The 22,099-nt window shown below is 35.7% G+C and overlaps 2 protein-coding genes across 2 annotated transcripts in view; both read left to right on the forward strand.

Moving 5' to 3' along the window:
* The window catches only part of LOC140169835 (uncharacterized), a 38,394-nt gene extending 23,883 nt beyond the window's left edge, over positions 1–14,511 (forward strand). Inside the window, exons 2-10 of the mRNA XM_072193138.1 lie at positions 4,846–4,959; positions 7,231–7,386; positions 8,718–8,803; positions 9,236–9,377; positions 10,197–10,235; positions 10,427–10,459; positions 11,420–11,736; positions 12,513–12,723; positions 14,324–14,511. Of these exons, the coding sequence (XP_072049239.1) occupies positions 4,846–4,959; positions 7,231–7,386; positions 8,718–8,803; positions 9,236–9,377; positions 10,197–10,235; positions 10,427–10,459; positions 11,420–11,736; positions 12,513–12,723; positions 14,324–14,511 (1,286 nt within the window). The remainder of the gene's footprint in view (positions 1–4,845; positions 4,960–7,230; positions 7,387–8,717; positions 8,804–9,235; positions 9,378–10,196; positions 10,236–10,426; positions 10,460–11,419; positions 11,737–12,512; positions 12,724–14,323) is intronic.
* Positions 14,512–14,537: 26 nt separating this feature from the next.
* The window catches only part of LOC140169833 (uncharacterized), a 28,213-nt gene continuing 20,651 nt past the window's right edge, over positions 14,538–22,099 (forward strand). The window contains exons 1-7 of the mRNA XM_072193137.1: positions 14,538–14,654; positions 15,843–15,984; positions 17,577–17,990; positions 18,719–18,937; positions 19,820–19,904; positions 20,309–20,466; positions 21,652–21,696. Of these exons, the coding sequence (XP_072049238.1) occupies positions 14,562–14,654; positions 15,843–15,984; positions 17,577–17,990; positions 18,719–18,937; positions 19,820–19,904; positions 20,309–20,466; positions 21,652–21,696 (1,156 nt within the window). The 5' untranslated portion in view covers positions 14,538–14,561. The remainder of the gene's footprint in view (positions 14,655–15,842; positions 15,985–17,576; positions 17,991–18,718; positions 18,938–19,819; positions 19,905–20,308; positions 20,467–21,651; positions 21,697–22,099) is intronic.

The raw sequence follows: 22,099 nt of genomic DNA on the forward strand, positions 1-22,099 counted from the left end.
ATTGACACAATCTTAACTGTACACCTGGTTCTTTCTTAAAATTTGTAATAACCAAAATATTTCTTTGTAGATATATGTAATAAAAATCTATTTTACGTTCAAAGTCTTCACCGATTTCTAGTGTATATGAGTCACACATAAAATATTGAAAGATATTAAAGAAAGTGAAATTTTATGGCGTACAACAGGTGAAAAATGCTTGAATTCGTGGGTAACATGCATATGCGCATTTAACACTTTATTTGGTCTAGCAAGAAAAGTTATTTTTCAATCCGATGGCACTTACACCTGATGATTCACTAGATATTATCGTCTCATTTGATAAGTCTAGAATTGAAAAGGAAAACATTTTCAAAATGGCCCCCAGAGAGAATTTTGGCCCGCTTTGGCTGGAATTGACCATATATGGTCGCATGTCATAAGTTGGGTACAGTTTCCATTACATGGTCAAAAATGACAAAAAAATTATTATTTGATATGTTGTATATATTGACAACCTCTAATAATTAACACAATTTTAACCTTAACACATACTTAATTTTTGAGATAATGCTTAATTACTAATTAATTAATACACAGGTGTCTATGTAAATCTCAATTTTCAAATGCATTTTTCTCAAATCGGACCTCAATTATAAAAATTACTCTAAAATTTTCATTTTATACAAGAATGTCATCAGATTTGGAGGATATATTCTCAATACATCAATGCTTCAAATGAACTATTTGAAATAATTGTACGTATGTTAATTACATTGTGAAGGTCAATGACCTTTTTACGAGTAAATAGCGAGACGGTTATTCTATTATTGAGGAAATGAATATCAAGAAGAGAAACGTACATTATCATGTTGCTAAAATACTGAAATTCAACTAGGATTTCATTAAAAATTAAAATAAAAATTAAAAAAATGGAACATAATACCCTTTATGGTGGTACTACACCCCTTGATAAATTTGTGTCTATTTGTGCATTTTTCTTAAAAAATAACAACACACTGGTAACAAAAGTTATGTATATTATAGGGGCAAGGAATCCAGTTACTGCACTGGAATTTCAGTGACTCAATACAAGCAGTACGTTATTTATGATAAGAAAAGAGGTACCGATAGAATGTACCTCATTTCTTAACATATTTAGATGAATCACTTGTCTTGAATCACTGAAATTTCAGTGAGGTAATTGGATTCCTGGCCCCTATAATATACATAACTTTTTTTTTACCAGTGTGTAGTTATTTTTTGAGTAAAATGCAAAATTAGTCTTAAAATATATCATGGGGTGTAGTGCCACCTTAAGTAGTCGGTAATTGTTTTAGTTGTATAAATTCAACATTCAAAGCTGTCAATACATCATTCTCTCACTAGATTTGAAAAAGTAACCAGTAGTTTTGACATGCTGACAGGTGAATTTTCACATGGGCCCTATGCACACACTCCCGCATCCGCCTGCTCCACATCCGCCTGCTCCTCCACCCCTGGCATTTTTCATTTCAACTGATGTGATTTTTTCACTGAATGATGTATAATTATATGCTTCAGTAGACTGAAAGAGTATAAATTTAGGCTTAAAATGAGGTATCAACCACTGCTGTAGGATATGGGGTTACGGAAAGCCAATCAATTTTGTATCGCAATTTTCAGAAAAGTGTAATCCCTCCACCCTTTTTGCATACCCAACTTATGACATGCGACCATATCTGTCAGCAAGGGTTCACTCTAGCTATGCCACCATACAATTACAAAATATCAACTTCTTCTTTACAGTTACACCCCTTCAATGTTGGGGTAAAATGACATTTCCAATTTTTGCCCAAAAATGTGTTTTTTCTACTTAAAATTAAAGGATCTTTTAAAAGAGTGACAAGCTCTTTCTTCATTTGCAAGGACTACCAAAGCATGCCCCTATCTGAAGAAAAAAATTAAAAAATTATATCACATCTTATATATTTGTGGCATTCGACCAAACTTTGCCCTTTTTCAAAAATGAAAATTGTAAATTTTGGTCATTTTCGACTAATATTTGTTTTGTCCGTTACCATGCCAACAGGCCAAATGCAACTTTTTAAATGTCACTTTTAAAATGTCCCCCCTAAACCCTTTCCATGCTAAAAGAATCAAGGATTTCTATTTTTTTGAGTTTGTCCACATATTTAAAATTTTGCTTGACGGTAACAGACCCCTAGTCTTAAATTATTCGCGTGATACACTTTTAAATGTACAAAATCTGTATTTTATTTTTTAGCAAAGGTTTTCATGAAAGTTTTTTAATCCCATGGGCACCCTTAGCTACCAACGTGAGCGCAGAGAGCCGTAGCTATACTTAAGCTATACTCTGCATAATTTTATACAAAAAAAACCTTGAATAAAATCAATAGTAGACCCATGCTACTACCAATCAGGTAGTACGAAACTGAAATCAAAAAGAAAACTGCTTTGTACAATTTTTTTGCTTGGTTACATGGAGGACAGACCAAGGTATCGGTATTAAGGTAAGTAGCACAATAGCACACCACGCGACCATATCAAAAATCAATCCTAAAAACTTTTAATTTGAAACAAGGTAATAGCTTACAGACCTGTAATAATATTCAGTTTTTAGTCATAGTTTACTGAATTTACAACCGTATGACAAATATAGTAACTTTTTGCACACGATTTGCAATTTAAAGAGAATTGGCCATTGCTCATTCTAATGACGCTAGTATATGGACAATATAAGTGTGCTTTTTGATTTAATGACATAAAATTTGAAGATTTTGAGGTTTTTACTTTTAAAACCAACATTTTGGTCAAAAATGTGCTTGGATAGGTAGTTGTGAACATATTTACCACATTCGTCTTGCTATAACATTGAATTGACCTAATGACGAAAAGTGTTTTTAGGGGGAAGTGTTAGCTTCCGTTTGATATAAACAAAAATTCTGATTGGATAAAGGGAACACTTGAGTTTTCAACAAAAACCAATCACAGAGGCCCATTTTCCAGCTAGAAGCTCCACAGCTCTTCCGATGCTATGCACTCAATCGTGTAGTGTAATCAAAGACTGTGTGGAGAGAATTTACTGCTTGCTTGGAAGCTTTTTTGACGACAATGTGTGCTCAGGTGTATCGAGGTGGAAGCTGTGCATATATGGTTTATAAGAGAATCGTTTTTGTATAGAAACCTTTCCATAATGCTATTTTGTGAAACTGGTGCACCAAATGACTTCAATTGGGCCTTCATTTTCAACAAATTTCCAACTTTACACTTACGCATTCTCCTAAGACAAAGACCACCCCCCTGTATCACACAATAGCGATGAGCGTTATTAACGCACCGAGGTCCAAACTTGTAGAATCCTTTTCAAGTCTAAAACACTCCCTTGAGAAACTTTTGGATACGCCCCTGCCTTCGGCGCTTAGGTATGTGTTTGGGATCATCTAAGGAACATAAAAATGGTTTGGTTTAATAGGAGCCGGGTACAATCCGTTCCTGCCAGCTGTCAGTCTAATTGGCGTACATTCCATGAGGCTCACGCTCCCATAATACACTTCCGAGAACAAAATGCGCGCGAAATGCTTGTTGCAATATTCTAACTAATGTAATCAAGTAAAATGACGTTAAATTAGTTTACGATATGATCGGGGGATGGGAAGATGGAAGGTGCATGCTCCCTGGAATTTACTTATATGATATTAATATAGATTGTGCCGACAGTTTCTGGTTGTGGTTAAGAACGCGTTAGGAAATTATCTTGGCCTTATTTATTACAATGGACGATGTAGAAAATCAGATTAGCTGTCACCATCGGACATTATTAAAATAAAACATTCCAATAAAGAAATATTTAACCATCCCGCTTAACCGTCCCATTTTCTATCTCATATTTTAGATTTCAGATTTGCTATACTATGATCATCTTGTAATAGGCGAGAGTTATTTGGGTTTTGTTTACTGCGAGAGTTAATAAAGTCCCAACTTACGCCCGCGTCAGTCATGCAATACACAAAACGCAGTTCACGTAGTTGCTGCGCCCAGCTGGGTGTACGCCATTCTATATCAATCCATGATGTTATGAGTCCCGCCTATTATGAGCTGTTCAGAGTATTAAGCCATTGAAGTGCTTGAATGCGTAAAACACATCAGTTGTGAAAAACAATATAATTATTACGCCTACAACCCCTGAAAAAAATAGCTACTCTGATTTCCATGTTTTTCTTAGTTTAGTGCGCACGAGTCATTGGAAACTAAAAATTATAATAATGTTTTTTCAATCAAAAATTTCATTTACGGATACTCTTTCCCCAACAAACAATGCTGGGATAAGATATGGTGTAGATGACCTTATTGGCCATGAAAATATTGTACGGAGGTAGAAGGTGGACCATTTCCAATTAGGATTTTAAAGTATTGGAGCAAATATTTCTGAGATTGTAGGTTTAACCCCCTGAGCACTACCTGCCGATCTAACATTTCCTTTGATTGGTCAATTACATGATATCTTCACTTTAATCACCAATGAGAATGGAGTTTTGCAAATAATTCACCCTAATGTTTGTGTGTGGTGAAATTATTCTAACAATGTTGCTGATTGGTCCAATTGATAATTATAAATTCTTTTTGGCCAATCGGCAGATAGTTCTCTTAGCGTTAATGCATTTTGTAATTCTTTTTGTGATTGACACCTCACATATTGTACACTCGGATTTATAACTCTTTTGTGGAAAACGGAATAAAATACAGCAAACTTTGTTATAATTACAATGAGATGAATAACGTAGACTCGAACCTAGCCACTGTCTCACCAACCTGCACCAAAACTTATTTTTGCAATACTGTGTATTTGTTTCTTTCTTTTTTCAGATTCGTGTGGCAACTCGGCAACCTTCAACTGCACTGGCATTGATTGCGTCGGCTTCGATAGTGTATGTGATGGTGAAAATGACTGTCTTTATGGCAATGACGAACTGTTCTGCGGTACGTTGTCGATATCTAATTCAACAACTCTTCCTATACCTTTGTACAAGAGCCAACCGTTGTTAATCCGTGATGAACCCCCACTTTTACTGTAGCGTATACGCGAACGCGAGCGAGACTACGCGTTACGCGAGAGCGCGTAAAATTCGTCATGCCTGGAACCTTTGTGCGTATGCAAGCTTACAATTTGAATTCAGTATTTTACAGGTAGCGGCTAAACATTGCCGTTTTATTCTGTAGTTTTATTGCTGATATCAACAGAGAAATCATCGACGTTTTTGTAAGGCTGAGTGGCAATGATTAACTGACATTCCTCGTAAAATAGTCGTGAATTATACGATCACCGGTTCGATCTTTAGCTTCTTTTGTTGTTGAAAGGGATTCAATCATGTTTCACCGTTGTTCATCACCGATTAACAACTCGCGTCCGGCGCGTCTGCGTGGTTTACTTCGCTCGGTGAAACATGATTGAATCCCTAAATTACTTACCAGTTATAGGAACACGGTGAAGGCAAAATTTTCAATGGAACAGAGGCAGAAGAAGTATTAGGGAGAATTAATATAAATTTATTTTGCTCCTGTTGACTCGCAAGACAAACACGCTAAACATTTTCAATTTCAGACCATTCTAGCCCAAAATAAATCTGAATTTTGGTATTTGCTTGCCAAGTGCGTACGAAAATTGTAAAATATTAAGGATAACATCCACCAATGAAAAATTTTAGGAGGGCGTATTCCTCCACCCCGCCCGGCCCCGTTTCCACCGCCTATGCTCTGGACAAGGCACCTGACATTTGACATACCCAGGACTATCGCCCATGACGTCCACCATCCGGTTATATGAGATGGAGCACAGTGTCGACACCCAGTGTTATAAATATAAACTTAATATTCCGTTGGTGAGCGACGGGCAATTGGTATTTCACCGAACGCAAGAAAAGGAGGCCTATCTGATTGGCTAGAAATCGATCGCTTGATCGCTCAGTGGTGTAGTACAAACTCAAAATGGAGACATGTATTCAATTCGATTGAAATCGATATTCTATTATTGACGCAGATGAAGTCGATAATGTACATTGTATTATAGATACAGCACCTGGATCTTACACGGGTTCCTTTATATAATTCGTTTCTCAAACAGTTGAATATATCACAATTTTAACTTTTGATTTCAAAATCTTTACTGCAGTAAAACATATCCACAGCAAAATACCGGTCCCCGCTAATTAGTGTATTTAATTTCCAGTTAGTGTATTAAAAATAAAACCTTGGATTTACCTGACAACAAATCAAATTTTCTTGCAATAGAAATACCATATGGGATACTGATCATATACTATATCATACTGAAAACATAGAAAAGAAACTGTGTGGCAGGCTCTGTGGAATCTCATATCGTCTGTAAATGGTATGCTTAGCCTGAGTCGCTCGGCCTATCTCGAACAAAATCGCCATGCGTAGCTGTTGAAAAACGAGAGGATTCATCGTACTATCACGGCAATTTTTGACACAAAGGGATGATGACGCTGTGTGGAGGATACTTCATCCGGGAGTTCGTCTCCCCTCTCTCTCTCTAGTCTCTAGCTCTCTTCTTCCGCTCTCTTCCTCCGCTCTCTTCCCAGTCACTCTCTTTCTTACTCTTACTCTGTTTCAATCTTTCTCTGTCTCTCTCTTTACTAATTTTATTATACAGGTATGAATATATCTTAAGATTTTACACCACCAAAAAGAATTACATAGTTGTGCGCCCTTCATTTCAATTATCAGAAAAACCCATGGACAGCTAAATTAAGCATTAAAATGAGCAGAAATTTGCATAATTTCGGCAAAATTTTGATTAGTAATGTTAAATACTTCAAGTGTACCACAAACAGGAGAGCTGGAAATAATTTTTAATAATTTTAAGCATGCAGCTTTTTCTTTACAGAAACACTGGCATGATTTTGCATGTAAATTAGGCTATTCCCGGACATCGTAGACTTCGAGGGCCAGTCGTAAAAGATAATGACGGTCAACCTATATTTTTCCCAGCCAGAGGGATCAGGCAACCATTCAACCATCATAGCTGTCGCTTAAAATTTAGCACATACATATCTCTATAGGACTCTTGATTTGGTGGTGTGAGATTTTAAGATTGGTCAGCAATTACATTTGTGACGATGTAATTTTGTTAATAATGTTTCGATTTGTAAGGCGCTTGGATCAGATTTGATCGAAATAGTTTATAAGTATGAATTCAATGCACATTATAGTCCTTTGTACTAATTTCAGGCGGATGCCCTCAGAAGTGGTATCTATGGAGAGGAAATCTGTATTACGTAGAGATTGATATGGAATTGAATTATGCTGATGCTACCGACGTTTGTAATAGTCTTGACGCTACTATCACTAGTATTCTCGATGCTGATGAACTTGGATTTATTGAGTGTAAGTTTGGGGGAAAATGATTACATTTTACGGAAGGTGTGAATTTCCCTTTCCCCTTTTTCACTTTATTGGCAAGTTCATTGTCGGCACTCTTTTAGATTGAAATTTGTTCATTTACACTTAGAAAATAGCTTGTGTATTTATACGTGTGTATATATATGGTGGTGTTTTTACGATTGAACGGCTGGCGGCTGTTGGATATAATAATTATGTGGATTGTGTATCGTATCTGGGGGTGGGCGATCTTATAATTTATTGAATAATGAATCAGTCCCTTTATGGTGTTCTCATTTTCAAAATTCCGTAGGCCTTACCGTTTGAGGCGAGCCCAAACTCAATTTCTAGTGAGCGATTTTCCACTCGCCATAGACACTAAATATCGTTCGTTGCGAATCACCATGATCACCCAATTTACATTCAAGTTTCAGCACTTTCAATGTATTCATTTGATATATTGTAATAAATTAGCCTTAATTCCTGAAAACGATATAGAGGTATGCAACAGTCCGTAAGTAAACATCTCAAAAAAAGTAACTAACCCCCCTTAAATAATGGCCATTATTCAAAAATGGGCTATTGTATTACAAATCTGTAAAATGCGTTGGAAGCAAAATTTATTTCTGCACATTCTGACACCTCATTTGATACGATAGCCAAGAAAACAATAAAACACCGGTCAATTTAATGTAGTGAGGTCCAGATTTGAAAGTTGCAATTACATACACATTTTTACAATAAAAAAACACTCAGATATCATTACACAGATTTCCTTCCATTACACTGAATACAAAATCAATACAATATACTGTAACTTTCAAATCTTGGGTTACATTGATTTAAATGTACGCTGTGACGTCAATATTTAGTCAATTGCCACAAATCAGGTGTCAAAATGTGCAGAAATAAATTCTGCTTCCAACGCATGTTACAGATTTTACACGTTTTGGAATAATGGTCATTATTTAAGGGGGTTAGTTACTTTTTTTTGAGATGTTTATATACCGTATCGGTATGAATGATCTTTCAGACCTAGAGACTGATTTGACCACCACATTCTACTACTATAGAGTGCTTTGACCACTCGTCTAGCATCATGCTATGAGTGATTGACCACTCGCCTTTAAAATCTAGACGGCAAGGCCTGCTGCTGATGCAGTTGAATTGACTGCTGCTAAGTAAAATCGAGTTACATTTAAGAATATCCTTAGTGCGCGTTAAGTCTCTTTCAATTTAAATCCGTACATTTACAAACGAATTTACTGATAAAGGCTGACTTTTCAATAGTAGATGAATACAATAATTTGACATTTCAATGTCACTTTCCTCTCTAGATTTATCACCCAAGGATAAAGATACATGGATAGGAATAGACGATTTGTTAGAACCTGACAATTTTGTATGGCAAGATGGATCACCGGTAAGCTTATAGGGATCAAATCAAAACTCGTTCGGTGGTTGCCCGTCGGTTCCGTACGGTTCTAAAAATGTACGGGAATATACACAGTAATGAGGTCAGTCGTCACTCTGGTTCACATGGCCGGTTGGTATCATCCAGTCGCCCTCGCAAGTAAAACGATATTCAAGTGGTTTCTATTCAAATTGGGCACAATATAGTAAAAGAATTGTTTTCCTTCATAGAGTTCTTCTCAATCAATGTATATCCTTCCGTAGATTTTTGTATCATTTTAGTTCAACAAAATATAGCCAGGGACTTGGTTTGTTTACTTCTAATTATTTTTGTTTTAAACTTCCATCGTGACAGGTTTGACAAGGGGATAATCGCGATCTCGGAATTCTGCATTTTTATACGCAAGGGTACTAATACCTTTATATTTCTTTTTGGTAATAGGTAAATTTTACGAATTGGTACACAAATGAGCCTAACAATTCTCCTCCTAAAGAAGAATGTGGACAGAGGTTTGCGGAAGGGACTTGGAACGATGAACCATGTGAACATATATTCAGTTTTATTTGTAAGAAACCGGCTACAGGTAAGGACAACTTACTGTCCTTCTATGTTGAAGTGTGCCGTTTAAATGGTTACCGCATTTGCTCTTTTGGGGCGAATTTTGCGTTGCATAGTTGTCATTATTTTCAACGTGTAGATACTGCAAATCGGCGCAAAGCTATGGAAGCACTGTTTTACATAGTTGCTATATCCTCGCGCGTGATTGGTTGAGAGCTGGGCATAAACAACGTTGAATTGATGCCCAGTGGCCCGGATGTGCGATCGCGGGACAAGTAAAATGAAGGAATATTTTTATCTTTGTAAATAACGTTACTTCTTATTTTTTTGTTACTTTTTTGATGAAATAATAATCAAAAAATATTCTGGTATGTATGAACGGTGTTCATTCATATATTTTTAATAAGCAGCCCTCGGGTATAAAAACAGTTCATACATACACGCTATATTACAGCGCGCGTGATTGGTCGAGAGCCGGGCATAAACAACGTTAATGCCCGGTGGTCCGGACGAAGGAAATTCCCGTGTTTTAATCATTTAACTTCTTATTTTTTGTCATAATTTTGAGCAAAGGAGAATCACAAAATGTTCTGGTATTATATGAACGGAAAAGCTGCCCCTCGGGAAAGTCATGAAAATATATGAATGAACCCCTAAATAGCCCCTAAATCTCACAAGAACTTCGTGGTTGATTGACCCTGTTTTAGCTGATAAAAATGTTCAAGGTCGTCTGATTTAAATATCAAGTTATGAATTGATTTTGGGACTGTGAATTTACCCGGTGCTCCCATTCTATTTCCATTAATATTTCAGTTCTAACGAATCTTTCACATTTTTATTACAGGATCTGAAGGAATAGATGGATATGATACACTTCTGAAGGGTAAATATACTTCAATTTCCATTACTTGTAAAAATGTTATATACGAGTTGTAATACATGTAAAAGATTTTACTTTGGCTAGATGAACCAAAATATTATAAAATAACAAAAGAATAGTTGTTGCCCAATGTTTATGGTACTAACCTATATTAGTAACGAATTGAAACTGTTTGTATTTTCTACTAATTCCAGGTGAAACAGATCGAGTACAAACTTCTATTCAAGGTTAGCATGGTTAGGTAGAATATTTAAAAACAGTCAATTCGACCTAGAATAAAGAGAACTACATTCACGAAATTCTGTGCACATGTATATATAGACGAAAGGGTAGCATCTGTTTATATATATTTATTGGTAAAGATCTGCACAATAAAGTGAAAGCACGGTATCCCTGTTTTCTGCAATGCCACTTCAGAAGGCATATTGTCTGTGTGTTTATTTGCAGTGCACAACTGAATTTAGATGCATGTGCCCGTGTAGATAATCTCAAAATAACAATAGTAAAAACTGTACTCGCCATATATTATATAATTATATTTATATTATATTATATTATATTATATTATATTATATTATATTATATTATATTATATTATATTATATTATATTATATTATATTACCAAAAATAACTAACACCCTTAAATAATGGCCATTATTTAAAAGGGACTATTGTTTTACAAATCTGTAAAATGCGTTTGATACGATAGCTCAGAAAACAATAAAACACCGGACAATTTAATGTAGTGAGGTCCTGATTTGAAAGTTGCACTTACATACAATACAAACACACTCAGATATCATTATACAGATTTCTTTCCATTATACTGAATACAAATCAATAGAATTTACTGCAACTTTCAAATCTTGGGTTACATTGATTTAAATGTACGCTGTGACGTCAACATTTAGTCAATTGCTACAAATAAGGTGTCAAAATTTGCAGAAATAAATTCTGCTTCCAACGCATTTGACAAGATTTGTAATACAATCGCCTGTTTTTGATTAATGGTCATTATTTAAGGGGGGTTAGTTACTTTTTTTGAGATGTTTATTATATTATATTATATTATATTATATTATATTATATTATATTATATTATATTATATGATATTGTATTATATTATATTATATTATATTATATTATATTATATTATATTATATTATATTATATTATATTATATAGTTGGATGTGCCATTCCAATGGGCATGCAAAGCCAGATTATTGCCGATGACCAGATATCAAGTTCTTCTTACTTCGACAACACCACATTGCCACAGTTTGCTCGGATTCTTAATGACAGCTACTGGATGCCGCACCCTGGAGACGATGCTCCCTGGTTACAGATATCATTCGATGAGCGAATGATATTCTCTGCGTTGGTGGTGCAAGGAATTGTCCGGCTTGATATAGGATGGGTGTCTGTTGATAAATTCTTTTTGAAGTACAGCGACGATTTGATGGAGTGGAAACCCTACACGTATTTTGATCATAATGGCAGGGTATGTTTCAATGTCGTTGTTCTTGTTTGTTATAGGTCGTCAGATTTTAAAGGAGGATTTCGTGATCCTAGCATCCTCTTTTTATGACATTTTTCAGTAGATATCCACGAAAAAGCTTATTTCCAAAATTTCAGTTGATTCCGATTTTGCGTTTGCGAGTTATGCATGATTATGTGTATTACACTGCTCCATAGACAATGTGTTGTAATTTCGTTCTGGTGCACCAGAACGAAATTCAAATTTGGCGATATTTTTGCTAAACGAATTAATCTGCAAGAAATATTTGGTACATAAACATTATGTAGCCAGAGGTATCCAGTGGTGTAAAAATCTCAACTTTTTTTTTTTTTTTTTTGTGGATGAGGCTGTGGATCATGATATGCCCCTTTAATTAGAGAGATTTTGTGGTAGGCTTCCACTTATTGGCATCCCTAGGGTAAATTGAAGACATGAGCGCAAGAAGACCGTAAGTCCACTTGGCCCCTCAACATGTATACACTAAAGTTACGTATAGTTTCTTAGGGTTTTATAATGTTTAATACATGTTCCAGGGTGAAAACATCATGAAAGGTTGTGAAAGATTTGTCTTGGCACCTGAACATGTATAAAACATTACCAAACTATACGAAACTATACGCAACTTTAGTGTATACATGTTGAGGGGCCAAGTGGACTTACGGTCTTCTTTGCGATGGTTGAATATAATCAAAGAAAGGTGACGTATGCGCCCTACTTGTAGTATGTAATACTTTGATATTTGTCTTTGATTTTCGTAGTGCGGAAATCTTTCTTGCTATGACACCTTCCTTCAGCCTCACCAAGATGAAGTCACCGTATTCCTGAATAAGCATCCATGCCGTCGTCTGCTGGTATTTCGTCAACAATTCAAAGCTAATCACTTGCGTTTCTATCCGGTTGTCTCTCCTGACCTTAACAATAGACTGAATACTGGATGTCAAATTGAAGTTATTGGATGTATTGATAATGGTAAGAAAGCAAGATTTTCTGATGAAATTGTCAATAATTTCCATCTAGGCCTACGGTCCAATTAAAAAAGACGACTCGTAGCCAATCGGTAAAGCCGTTAGAAAAGTACACAATATTGTACAATATTATTGCACTTGCGCGCAGTACTACGCGCTGTACATTCGCATTTTTCAGATTGTTTCATTTTTCTTGAAGGTGGCAATATATATTGGTAATATATTGCGATAAAAAATAGTAGACGTTCTTTGTCGTGCATGAAACAGGTTAATTAATAAATGCAGATTCCTTGTTGCTCGAGAGATTGGACACAGTAATGCACTTGCGCGTGCATTATTGAGCCCAAGTACTCTCTCAATAAGTGGTGCTCACTTATTAACCTACAGTAAGCCAAATAATTAACTCTCTTCACGCGGGTGTCGACTGCAGACGACTTGTTTCAAAATTTTTTTAAAAATTCAAAATTTCAGAAATGTAAATTTTCATGACCATATTTGGAATCAGCATGAAAATGCATTAAAATGAGTACAAACAAGCCTAGTATTGGTTCAGTAGTTCTTAAGATAGCTCTTGATATTTTGAGAAAATATTTCAAAGCTTGAACTTTTTCCGTTGACGCGCATGGCTAGCAGGCAGAGCATTAAGGTACCAGTTATGTTTACCTCTGTATCCTAAACAAAGATAAATATGTCAAAAATAAAACAAGCAGTAAATACCTATACCCTTTAGCTCTGATTTAAGACCTGACGTTGGTTAAGAATTAAGTAACGAAATCAAAGGTTGCACTTTCATGTTCTTATAAATTAAAAGCACGTCGCTAGTTTTAATGTGCTTATCAATGGAAGCACGGTGCTCTCTTGTTCGAGGACGCTTTGTGTACAAATCAATAGGGCATGTAATGAAGCAAAACTGCAACTTTTGAATTTGCATCTTCCTTAGGTTTTGGATTATTGTGGCTTTATTCCTTGACCGGCTTTAACGAATGGGGTCGTTAAACCGACCTGAAAGATGCAGCTATTGGTATCTTGCTCTAATTCTCGCTATTCGCAATAAGGGCGGTTTGCGATGTAATCGTGATGTATCATGGGAAAATCGTGATGTATCATGGGAAAAGATCGACATCCAACTCCGCGCAATACGAATATTACCATGCTATTACATAGGAACACGTGACAATATTTTTTAGTTTGTCAATATAACGGTATTACACGCAAATCGATAGAGAAAAAATTAATTGTGCACATTTCAAATCACATTATTAAGTATTATTGAGTATCGATTCGCGTGTAACCCCGGGCGTGTAACACCTTTATTTTGACAAACTAAAAAATATTGTCACGTGTTCCTATGTAATAGCATGGTAATATTCGTATTGCGCGGACTTGATGTCGACCTTTTCCCATGATACATCACGATTACATCGCAAACCGCTGGCGGTGCCCTTATTGCGAATAGCGAGAATTATGACATATCTGTCTTTGTTTAGGATATACATGGGTAACAATAACTGGTACCTTATTTGTTTTGCAGACTGTATAAGTAAAGCTTTTAAATTGCTTGCTGGTAACGCTATGTGATGATACTTTATTATCGGAATCCCCAGATTGTGATTATTCTCTTGGTGTGGCTAGTGGTGGCATTACAAACATCGAGATGCGTTCGTCAAGTGACTTTGATACATTGCACACAGCATACTCTACTCAATTGAGACTCATTCCGGATCTTGAAGCCCAGGATCGGGATGGATCCCGGGCCCCGATGACGCTAATCCATGGCTGCAAGCAACATTAGCTGATTTGTATATTATTCGGACTATTGTCACACAAGGATGTGGTAATCAGATGTCTTGGGTTGAAGAATTCTGTCTACGTTACGCCGGAGTTACGCAGGACATGGATATGTGGTATGGTGGATTGTCAAAGGATGACTGCAAGGTACAATATCTGTTGAAGCAAAAGTAATAATGATTTGAGATATTCTTATATAAAAGGACTTTAATATCGCTGCCTGGATCTATTGCAGATTGTCCAGATTAAGAAATCTAAACAGTACTACTGTACTGGCATATTTTGACTATGCCCCTTGCCCTGGACGACGGAAATAGTAAGCTCGCGCGATGCCCGATGCCCAGGGCTATTCGATAGGTATGACCGATCTGCGTGTACACCTCTTAATCCAAGCTGCTTCATGTAATGCCCAGTGCTGTCAGATAACAAGAATCTTTACCAGAAATCTATGTATACAACTGATAAGGCTTGATAGACTGTTTTATATTCGGGGCTCTGATGAAATTATTGGCCCTTGATGATTTCAAACCATGATATAATCCTCGTTGCAGGCTCCATGGGTCATAAGCATTGTTTTGAGATCATCGCGGTCCTATCAATTTAACCATGCCTCTCATGGCAGTAAATATCTATATACTAATCAATTTTGGTTGAATTTAAGAATGAACACTTTGTCACCAGTCGATGTGATGTTAAATAGTTTGGTGAACTACAGTTTAAATCTTGGCAAGTTAAAATAATGAAGTAATATTTATAATATGACATTAAAGCCTTAATGTACGATCTTTTTAATTTTTTAGATTTTTCTTTTTTTCTTCCAAAATGATAATATGCAATCATTATGAAAGTTCCCAATACATTTGGACGCGAAAAACATTGGAAATTTGCAAAGAAACAACATCATAAACTTCACCTCTATCACTCGAAATATGTCGCACTTATCGGAATAGGAGTTAGATTCAGATTCAGAGTTAGTCTCCTACGCAACCAGTTTGGTTATGCTCCCTCCACGTACATGTGTGGAGGGAGCGTAACCAAACTGGCTTCGTAGGAGATTAAGATTTGCGATCGTTCCGACATATATCATGTGTAAGTATTACAAATATGCCAAAAAATCGATTTTGAAAAAAATAAAGATATATTCTGAAAAAAAGATCGTACATTAAGGCTTTAAGAGAATTTGTCTTGCGGTTAAAACATTGTTCTTACATAACTTTAACATATTTTGGAGTTAAGTGTCTTTTTTTTTTTATCACCGAAGGTTACTTTTGGTTTTAAAAAGTTACGTTATACATTTGATCGCTGAAAATAACTTTATGTAAAACAATGTTACAGGTACTCACCGGAAATAGAGACAAAGAGACCCTAGTACGCAATGACTTTTCACCGGAGATTGAAGCAACAGCTATCAGGATATATCCAAAGAAATATTTCACCAAACCATGTTTACGAGTAGAGATTATTGGTTGTTCAGCGCGTAAGTAAAGACAATAGAGAGGTTGTGATGTTCAGGTGGTATTTAATGCATTTTCTAGAAATTAGAAAATGCTTTGAGCATGTTTTAAACAGATTCATTGCGTAGGGTAAAGTACACTGATCAATATGCCTTTTGTTTGGAGCAAATCGGACACACGGTTTCCATAATACATCAATTTATATTTTCTTTGAATCCTATTGTTTTTGGCAATAATAATAATAGTTAATGAGCTAAAAGGATTGGAAAGGCTCATTAATATGTAATTTTGCCAATATTTTGCTAAAATCAATGCATAAATGTTCAGGGTACTTTTATTTTTACTTTTGCCTGAAACTTGGTCAAAGTGTTTCTAATATGTTCTAATGTGTTATATAGTGAAGCCACCCTCTAATTTGCATATTTGCATAATTAATGAGCTAATTTGCATAAATGCTAATTAATTATGCAAATATGCAAATTAGGGGCGGCTTCACTATTTAATACATTAGAACATATTAAAAACACTTTGACCAAGTTTCAGGGCAAAATTATGCAAAATAAAAGTACCCTGAACATTTATGCATGAATTTTTAGCTAAATATTGGCAAAAATTATATGTTAATGAGCTTCTCCAGTCATTTTAGCTCATTAACTTTATTGATTATTGATAAAAACAATAAGATACAAAGAAAATATAAATTGATATATTTTGAAAACCATATGTCCGATTGACTACGTCACTTCTACGGCACTTCTACGGCGTATAACCAGGTTTAAGTACTGCAAAGGTCGAATTATGTACCGCCCATATGTGACCGTACAGCACGAATGAGCCGTAAATGTCCTCAATTGTATTCTGAGTTACAGTGTAAAATGGGCATGAAGGTCATATTCATAGGTATTTCAATTTGGTGCTACGTGTATCTCATTAAATGAGGTACACGTAGCACCAATTTGAGGTACCTATGAATACGACCTTCATACCCATTTTACACTGTAACTCAGAATACAATTGAGGACATTTACGGCTCATTCGTGCTGTACGGTCACATATATGAAGTGAAATTGTCACTCTTACAGTTGCTTTTTGTCACGATTTCTTACCAAAGAAATGCGATATTAATATTTTGACTTTCCTTGATATGTTCAAAATCCTTGATTGTCTTTACTCCCGGTCTTAACAATAATTATTGTAAAACGGGAAAAAAATCTTTCTGTTTTGTACCGGCATTCGTTTCGTACTGATTCTGTAATACGGTTATGGATTAATGACCTCTCTCAATCCATAATATATCGCACTGCACTTGTAAGTTTACGCGGTACCTCTGCATTGAACCATAGATGTCAAAGAACGGGGATAAAGACCTGGATCGTAATTCTATAGAATATTCATATCATGCTGATCAATCGCACCTGTACGATGTTTGAAAAGAGCGGTATTGTATGCAATCTATGATTGTAGAAAGGTGATGAGTGCAACTTGTTTACAGTGCATGGCGATATATTAAAATTGTTTTGACCTATTGCTATGGTAGTTAATCCTGTTATGTACATCATCATTTGTACGACGAATAGTTATATTAGATGATATTCATCTGTGTTTTCATTTCTAGTTGTAAAGAGATGCGAAATAGATCATTTGGCGTCCTGCAGTTTTCCACGAAAATGTACATATGAAAAAGGTTTTATAGCCTCTCTTGGCCATCCAAGAAAATATCCTCAGCGAAGCTCATGTACATGGAACATCATCACCGAACAAGGTTCTTACATAAGTCTGTCATTCAGAGTCTTCGATATTCCGTCTCTGGGAGAATGTGATTCCACATCTGTGATTGTTTACAATGGTGATACGGAAACTGATAAATACGAAATAGATCGTTTTTGTAATGATCGAAGACCTCCTGATACAATACTGAGTGACTACAACCACATATTGGTTGTTTTACAGTCGGGAGCAGAGGATGCTGGCAGCGGTTTTATTGCTAATTACGCTCAACACAGCCGTATCAATTTCACCAATCATGGCGGTAAGGCGTTTTCTGTAGCGAAAACGGTTATAAGTTTCTACCTTAAACTTTAAAGTAATCACGTACGCTCTGTCGCTCAATATTCTAAGATTCACGAGTTGTTTAAATAATTGTTTGCCAGTGTGTATTCACGATTATTATCCGATTGGTCAAATATAGGGCCTGCGGGTAAGTGACGTCATGCACAGGGCCCAACTATCTGAACTTGACAACCAATACAAAACTCAAGCCAGTTCCATTGACATTGCGCAAACCGTTAAGCTGAATTTATACTCGATCGCTTTTGCAGAAAAGCGACTCTCACGCATGCTCAGTGTTTACTTTCATTTCCAGAGCGCCGAGTCGATCAATCGATTCAAATCGCTGAGGCTAAAACGACGCTTTTGCAAGTTGAAGAAATCTCAACTTCCCAGCGATATCGCTTGACACGTGAATGCGTCAACCAATCATATACAACCAACTGGATCTATTGTTTTGCTAATTAATTTACCATTCTCTATTATCAACTTTTAATGATTAATTAATTCAAAGCAATACTTAAAAATGTGTTTTTTTGGCATTTAGAATATTTTAATTGTCGTCTGCAATCGCTACCGCCGTGATAAGTGTAAAGCGATGCATCGCAAAAATCGGCGATTGCCCATCGCTTTCCAAAAGCGTTTCATCGCAATCGCTTGGCGATCGAGTATAAATTCAGCTTTATACGTAAGCTACCTTTTTACTTACAGATATACTTTGCCAGGAAGGTTGGTATTACTTCAAGGGTAGCTGCTACATAGTGGTCGACAATGTGAACACTCTGAGTTGGTTTGATGCAGAGGGACTGTGTCAAGAACAAGACGCGCATCTGGTGAGCATCAGAGATGAACAAGACATGGACTTTATTCACTCACTGATTATAAGAAGTCTTCAAGATCATGTCAGTCCACCGTTGAATATATTTATAGGTTAGTTTGATATAATATTTTTAATAATTGAATATATGAATACAAAAGCCACCTAAGTCCATACTTTGGCCAAATTGAGTTAAGCATGGGAAATTGTTGCTATACATAGGCCTGTCATATGCATGAAAGAACAACTCAAATTCATCCTCTGTGTCTATTGGGCATGTGAAAAATAGCATGTATGAAAGAATCACCCAATTCCATGATTTGAGTCTTGTAACACATTGATTGAAATCCAGTATGTATAAAAGTCCACTTGTAACACATTCATTGCTAGAGAATGACTTTTGAACAAAATTTAAAATGAACCCCACGAAGTCCCTGAAATGCTAATCGTCATACCTAATACAGGTTAATCCACTCATTTGCACGTAAAACTTACCATATTGACCAGGTAAATCTAACTGAAGGAATTAAAATGATACACGGGTTTTTCTCTCAAAATAACCTCGCATGGACTTAGGTGGCTTTTGTATTCATGTATTCAATTGTTTATTGGGTAGACTGTATGATTATGTTATGACTCTGTATGGTAACGAGTCTGACGACTACAGATTGCCATCGTGTACAATTGATGGAATGGAATCAAAACTCGACCGCCGGTCGACCGCCGGTTCCGGGCGGTTTCGTCCGGTTGGATCCAGTTTCTATTGTTTTAAACAATGGAACACAGTTCAACAACCGGTACCCACCAGTCGAGTTTTGATTTCATCTCTTACATCACTCAAAATAAATCAGCATCGTGTTAACGTGAATGAGATTCTGGTATGCGATGTTGACGTTAAGACGCCATACGATTGATGTTGAGAGAAACGCTAGTATATGAAGAAAATGTTAATAAAGATTCTCAGATACATTTTTGATGAATTATTGTTTCAATAGGTTTAAAGTTGAATCAGGAGGAATGGATTCACAGATGGATAGACGGAAGACCAATGAGCTACACCGATTGGCAAGCGCCCATCGAGTAAGCCCTAGCTGTTTGTTAGCTTTTTTGTTTTCTCGAAAACATATACAATGTCTCTTCCTTTATGTATGTACCCATATGTATGTTTGTGAACCATATCGCATGATATGTGACCGTACAGCACGAATGAGCCGTAAATGTCCTCAATTGTATTCTGAGTTACAGTGTAAAATGGGCATGAAGGTCGTATTCATAGGTACCTCAATTTGGTGCTACGTGTACCTCATTTAATGAGATACACGTAGCACCAAATTGAAATACCTATGAATATGACCTTCATGCCCATTTTACACTGTAACTCAGAATACAATTGAGGACATTTACGGCTCATTCGTGCTGTACGGTCACATATAAAACAATTTGATGTGCTCACTCCCCTCTGGTCTATTATGTTTGTTTAAAAGTAATGAAAGATGGACCGAGCGTCAGCCAGATGGAGGCATGCTAGAGTTATGTGTACGAATTGTTATGAAGAATTTTCATTCCACAAATCATTGGCATGATATACCGTGTGTGTCTAGCAATGAAGCGGCGCAGTATATTTGCATGAAGCAGCAGAAAGGTACATTTACAGAAATATGCCTAGGTACCCAGCAAACACAAAAACGTTTTAAAGACATTTTAAATAAGTTATATTTTGGTTTAGGTAAAAACGTTTTAATAACATTAAAATGTCGGGTTATATAAAGGTCATGATAACGTTTTAAAACGTTTTGTATGAAAACACACTACAACAATATTTTTAAATGTTTTCAAAAATGTTATTGTAAACTATTTTTGCAAACATTTTTGCCAAATATTGTGTCAATACTTAAATAACATTATGTTAAAATATTTGAACCCAGCAAACATAGAAATGTTCTTAAAATGTTTTTTCAAAACCTTTTAATAACATTTAAATGTCGGGTTATATAAAGGTCATGAAAACGTTTTTAAAACGTTATTGAAAATATTTTGGGTAAATGTTTTTCGCAAAATATTTTTTCAACCCCAAAATAACATTCTGTTTAGAATGTTTGTATCAAGTTTTCAAGAATGTTTTTGGAATGTTATTAAAACGAATGTTATTAAAACGTACCCTTTATATAACCCGACATTTAAACGTTTTCTGTAAAACATTTTTGTTTGCTGAGCAGTAGATTATCAAAAAATGTTTTTAAGGCTATTAAAACGTTTTATACTCTTAATATTACCTTTATTTAACCCGAAATTTAAACGTTTTCAACAACCTTTTATGACCTTTTGCGAATGATGTCGAAAACGTTTTGTGTTTGCTGGTTAGACGAAGATGAGGGGGTGGTCACCATTTTTTAAAGAGCGGGGGTTCATGCAATAATCATCAAATTATATATGATCATTTCTGCGCTCAAAGCCCGCATTTGTAATTCAGGGAGCAAAAGACATTTTGCTTTATTACACTGTTCTCCACCGCCACCCTTTGTCGAACGAAGCCTTACGCCACTGCCTACAGACACAACTATTGAAACTGTAGGCAACAAAATGAAGTTTAAAACAATGTAATAAATGTATACATGTGTTGGGGTTTAAAATACATTATATTATAGTATGTCAGCCTATTGAAGACTATGGTGACCGATAATAGAAAAGAAAAAAAAAGCAGAAAATAACAAAATATCAATATTTGATAGCATACTATTTTGAGTAAGGCTAGTCCGTCAAAGTTGTAATATTCGTAAAGCATATCAACGTCAATTGAATGCATATATCAATTTATTTTCTTCTGCAGACGAGATTTCGAACATCAGTGCATTTGGAGATATTTCAACCGAAGGTATGCTTTATTATTATGATAATTTTGGTGCTACTAAAATTTATATTAGCAATCAGTGGACTTGTTTCCCATAACTTAAAGCAGTATTGGGGTATTGAAGGGCATATATATTGCTCGGACAACATCATATCATTGGCAAGCTAATATTATGAGGACAATGAAAATGACTCCTTTTTTGAGAAAATTAGACGTTTAAAAATTAATATTCCACAAAAACCAATTATAAGCGGTGAGTTCCATCGATCGAGACAAATTTGACCTAGAAAATAGTGTGACGTCATGAAATGAAATGTGCCCGCTTTGAGAGAATGGACTGTAAACACTCTCAATGCACAGAACGTATACTGTTGAAAAAAAAAAAAAAAAACCTCTGAATCAAGTATTACAAATTTAATGGTTTTTA

This window comes from Amphiura filiformis, chromosome 14 (genome assembly GCF_039555335.1).
Source record: "Amphiura filiformis chromosome 14, Afil_fr2py, whole genome shotgun sequence".
In the NCBI taxonomy this organism is placed as follows: Eukaryota; Metazoa; Echinodermata; class Ophiuroidea; order Amphilepidida; family Amphiuridae; genus Amphiura; species Amphiura filiformis.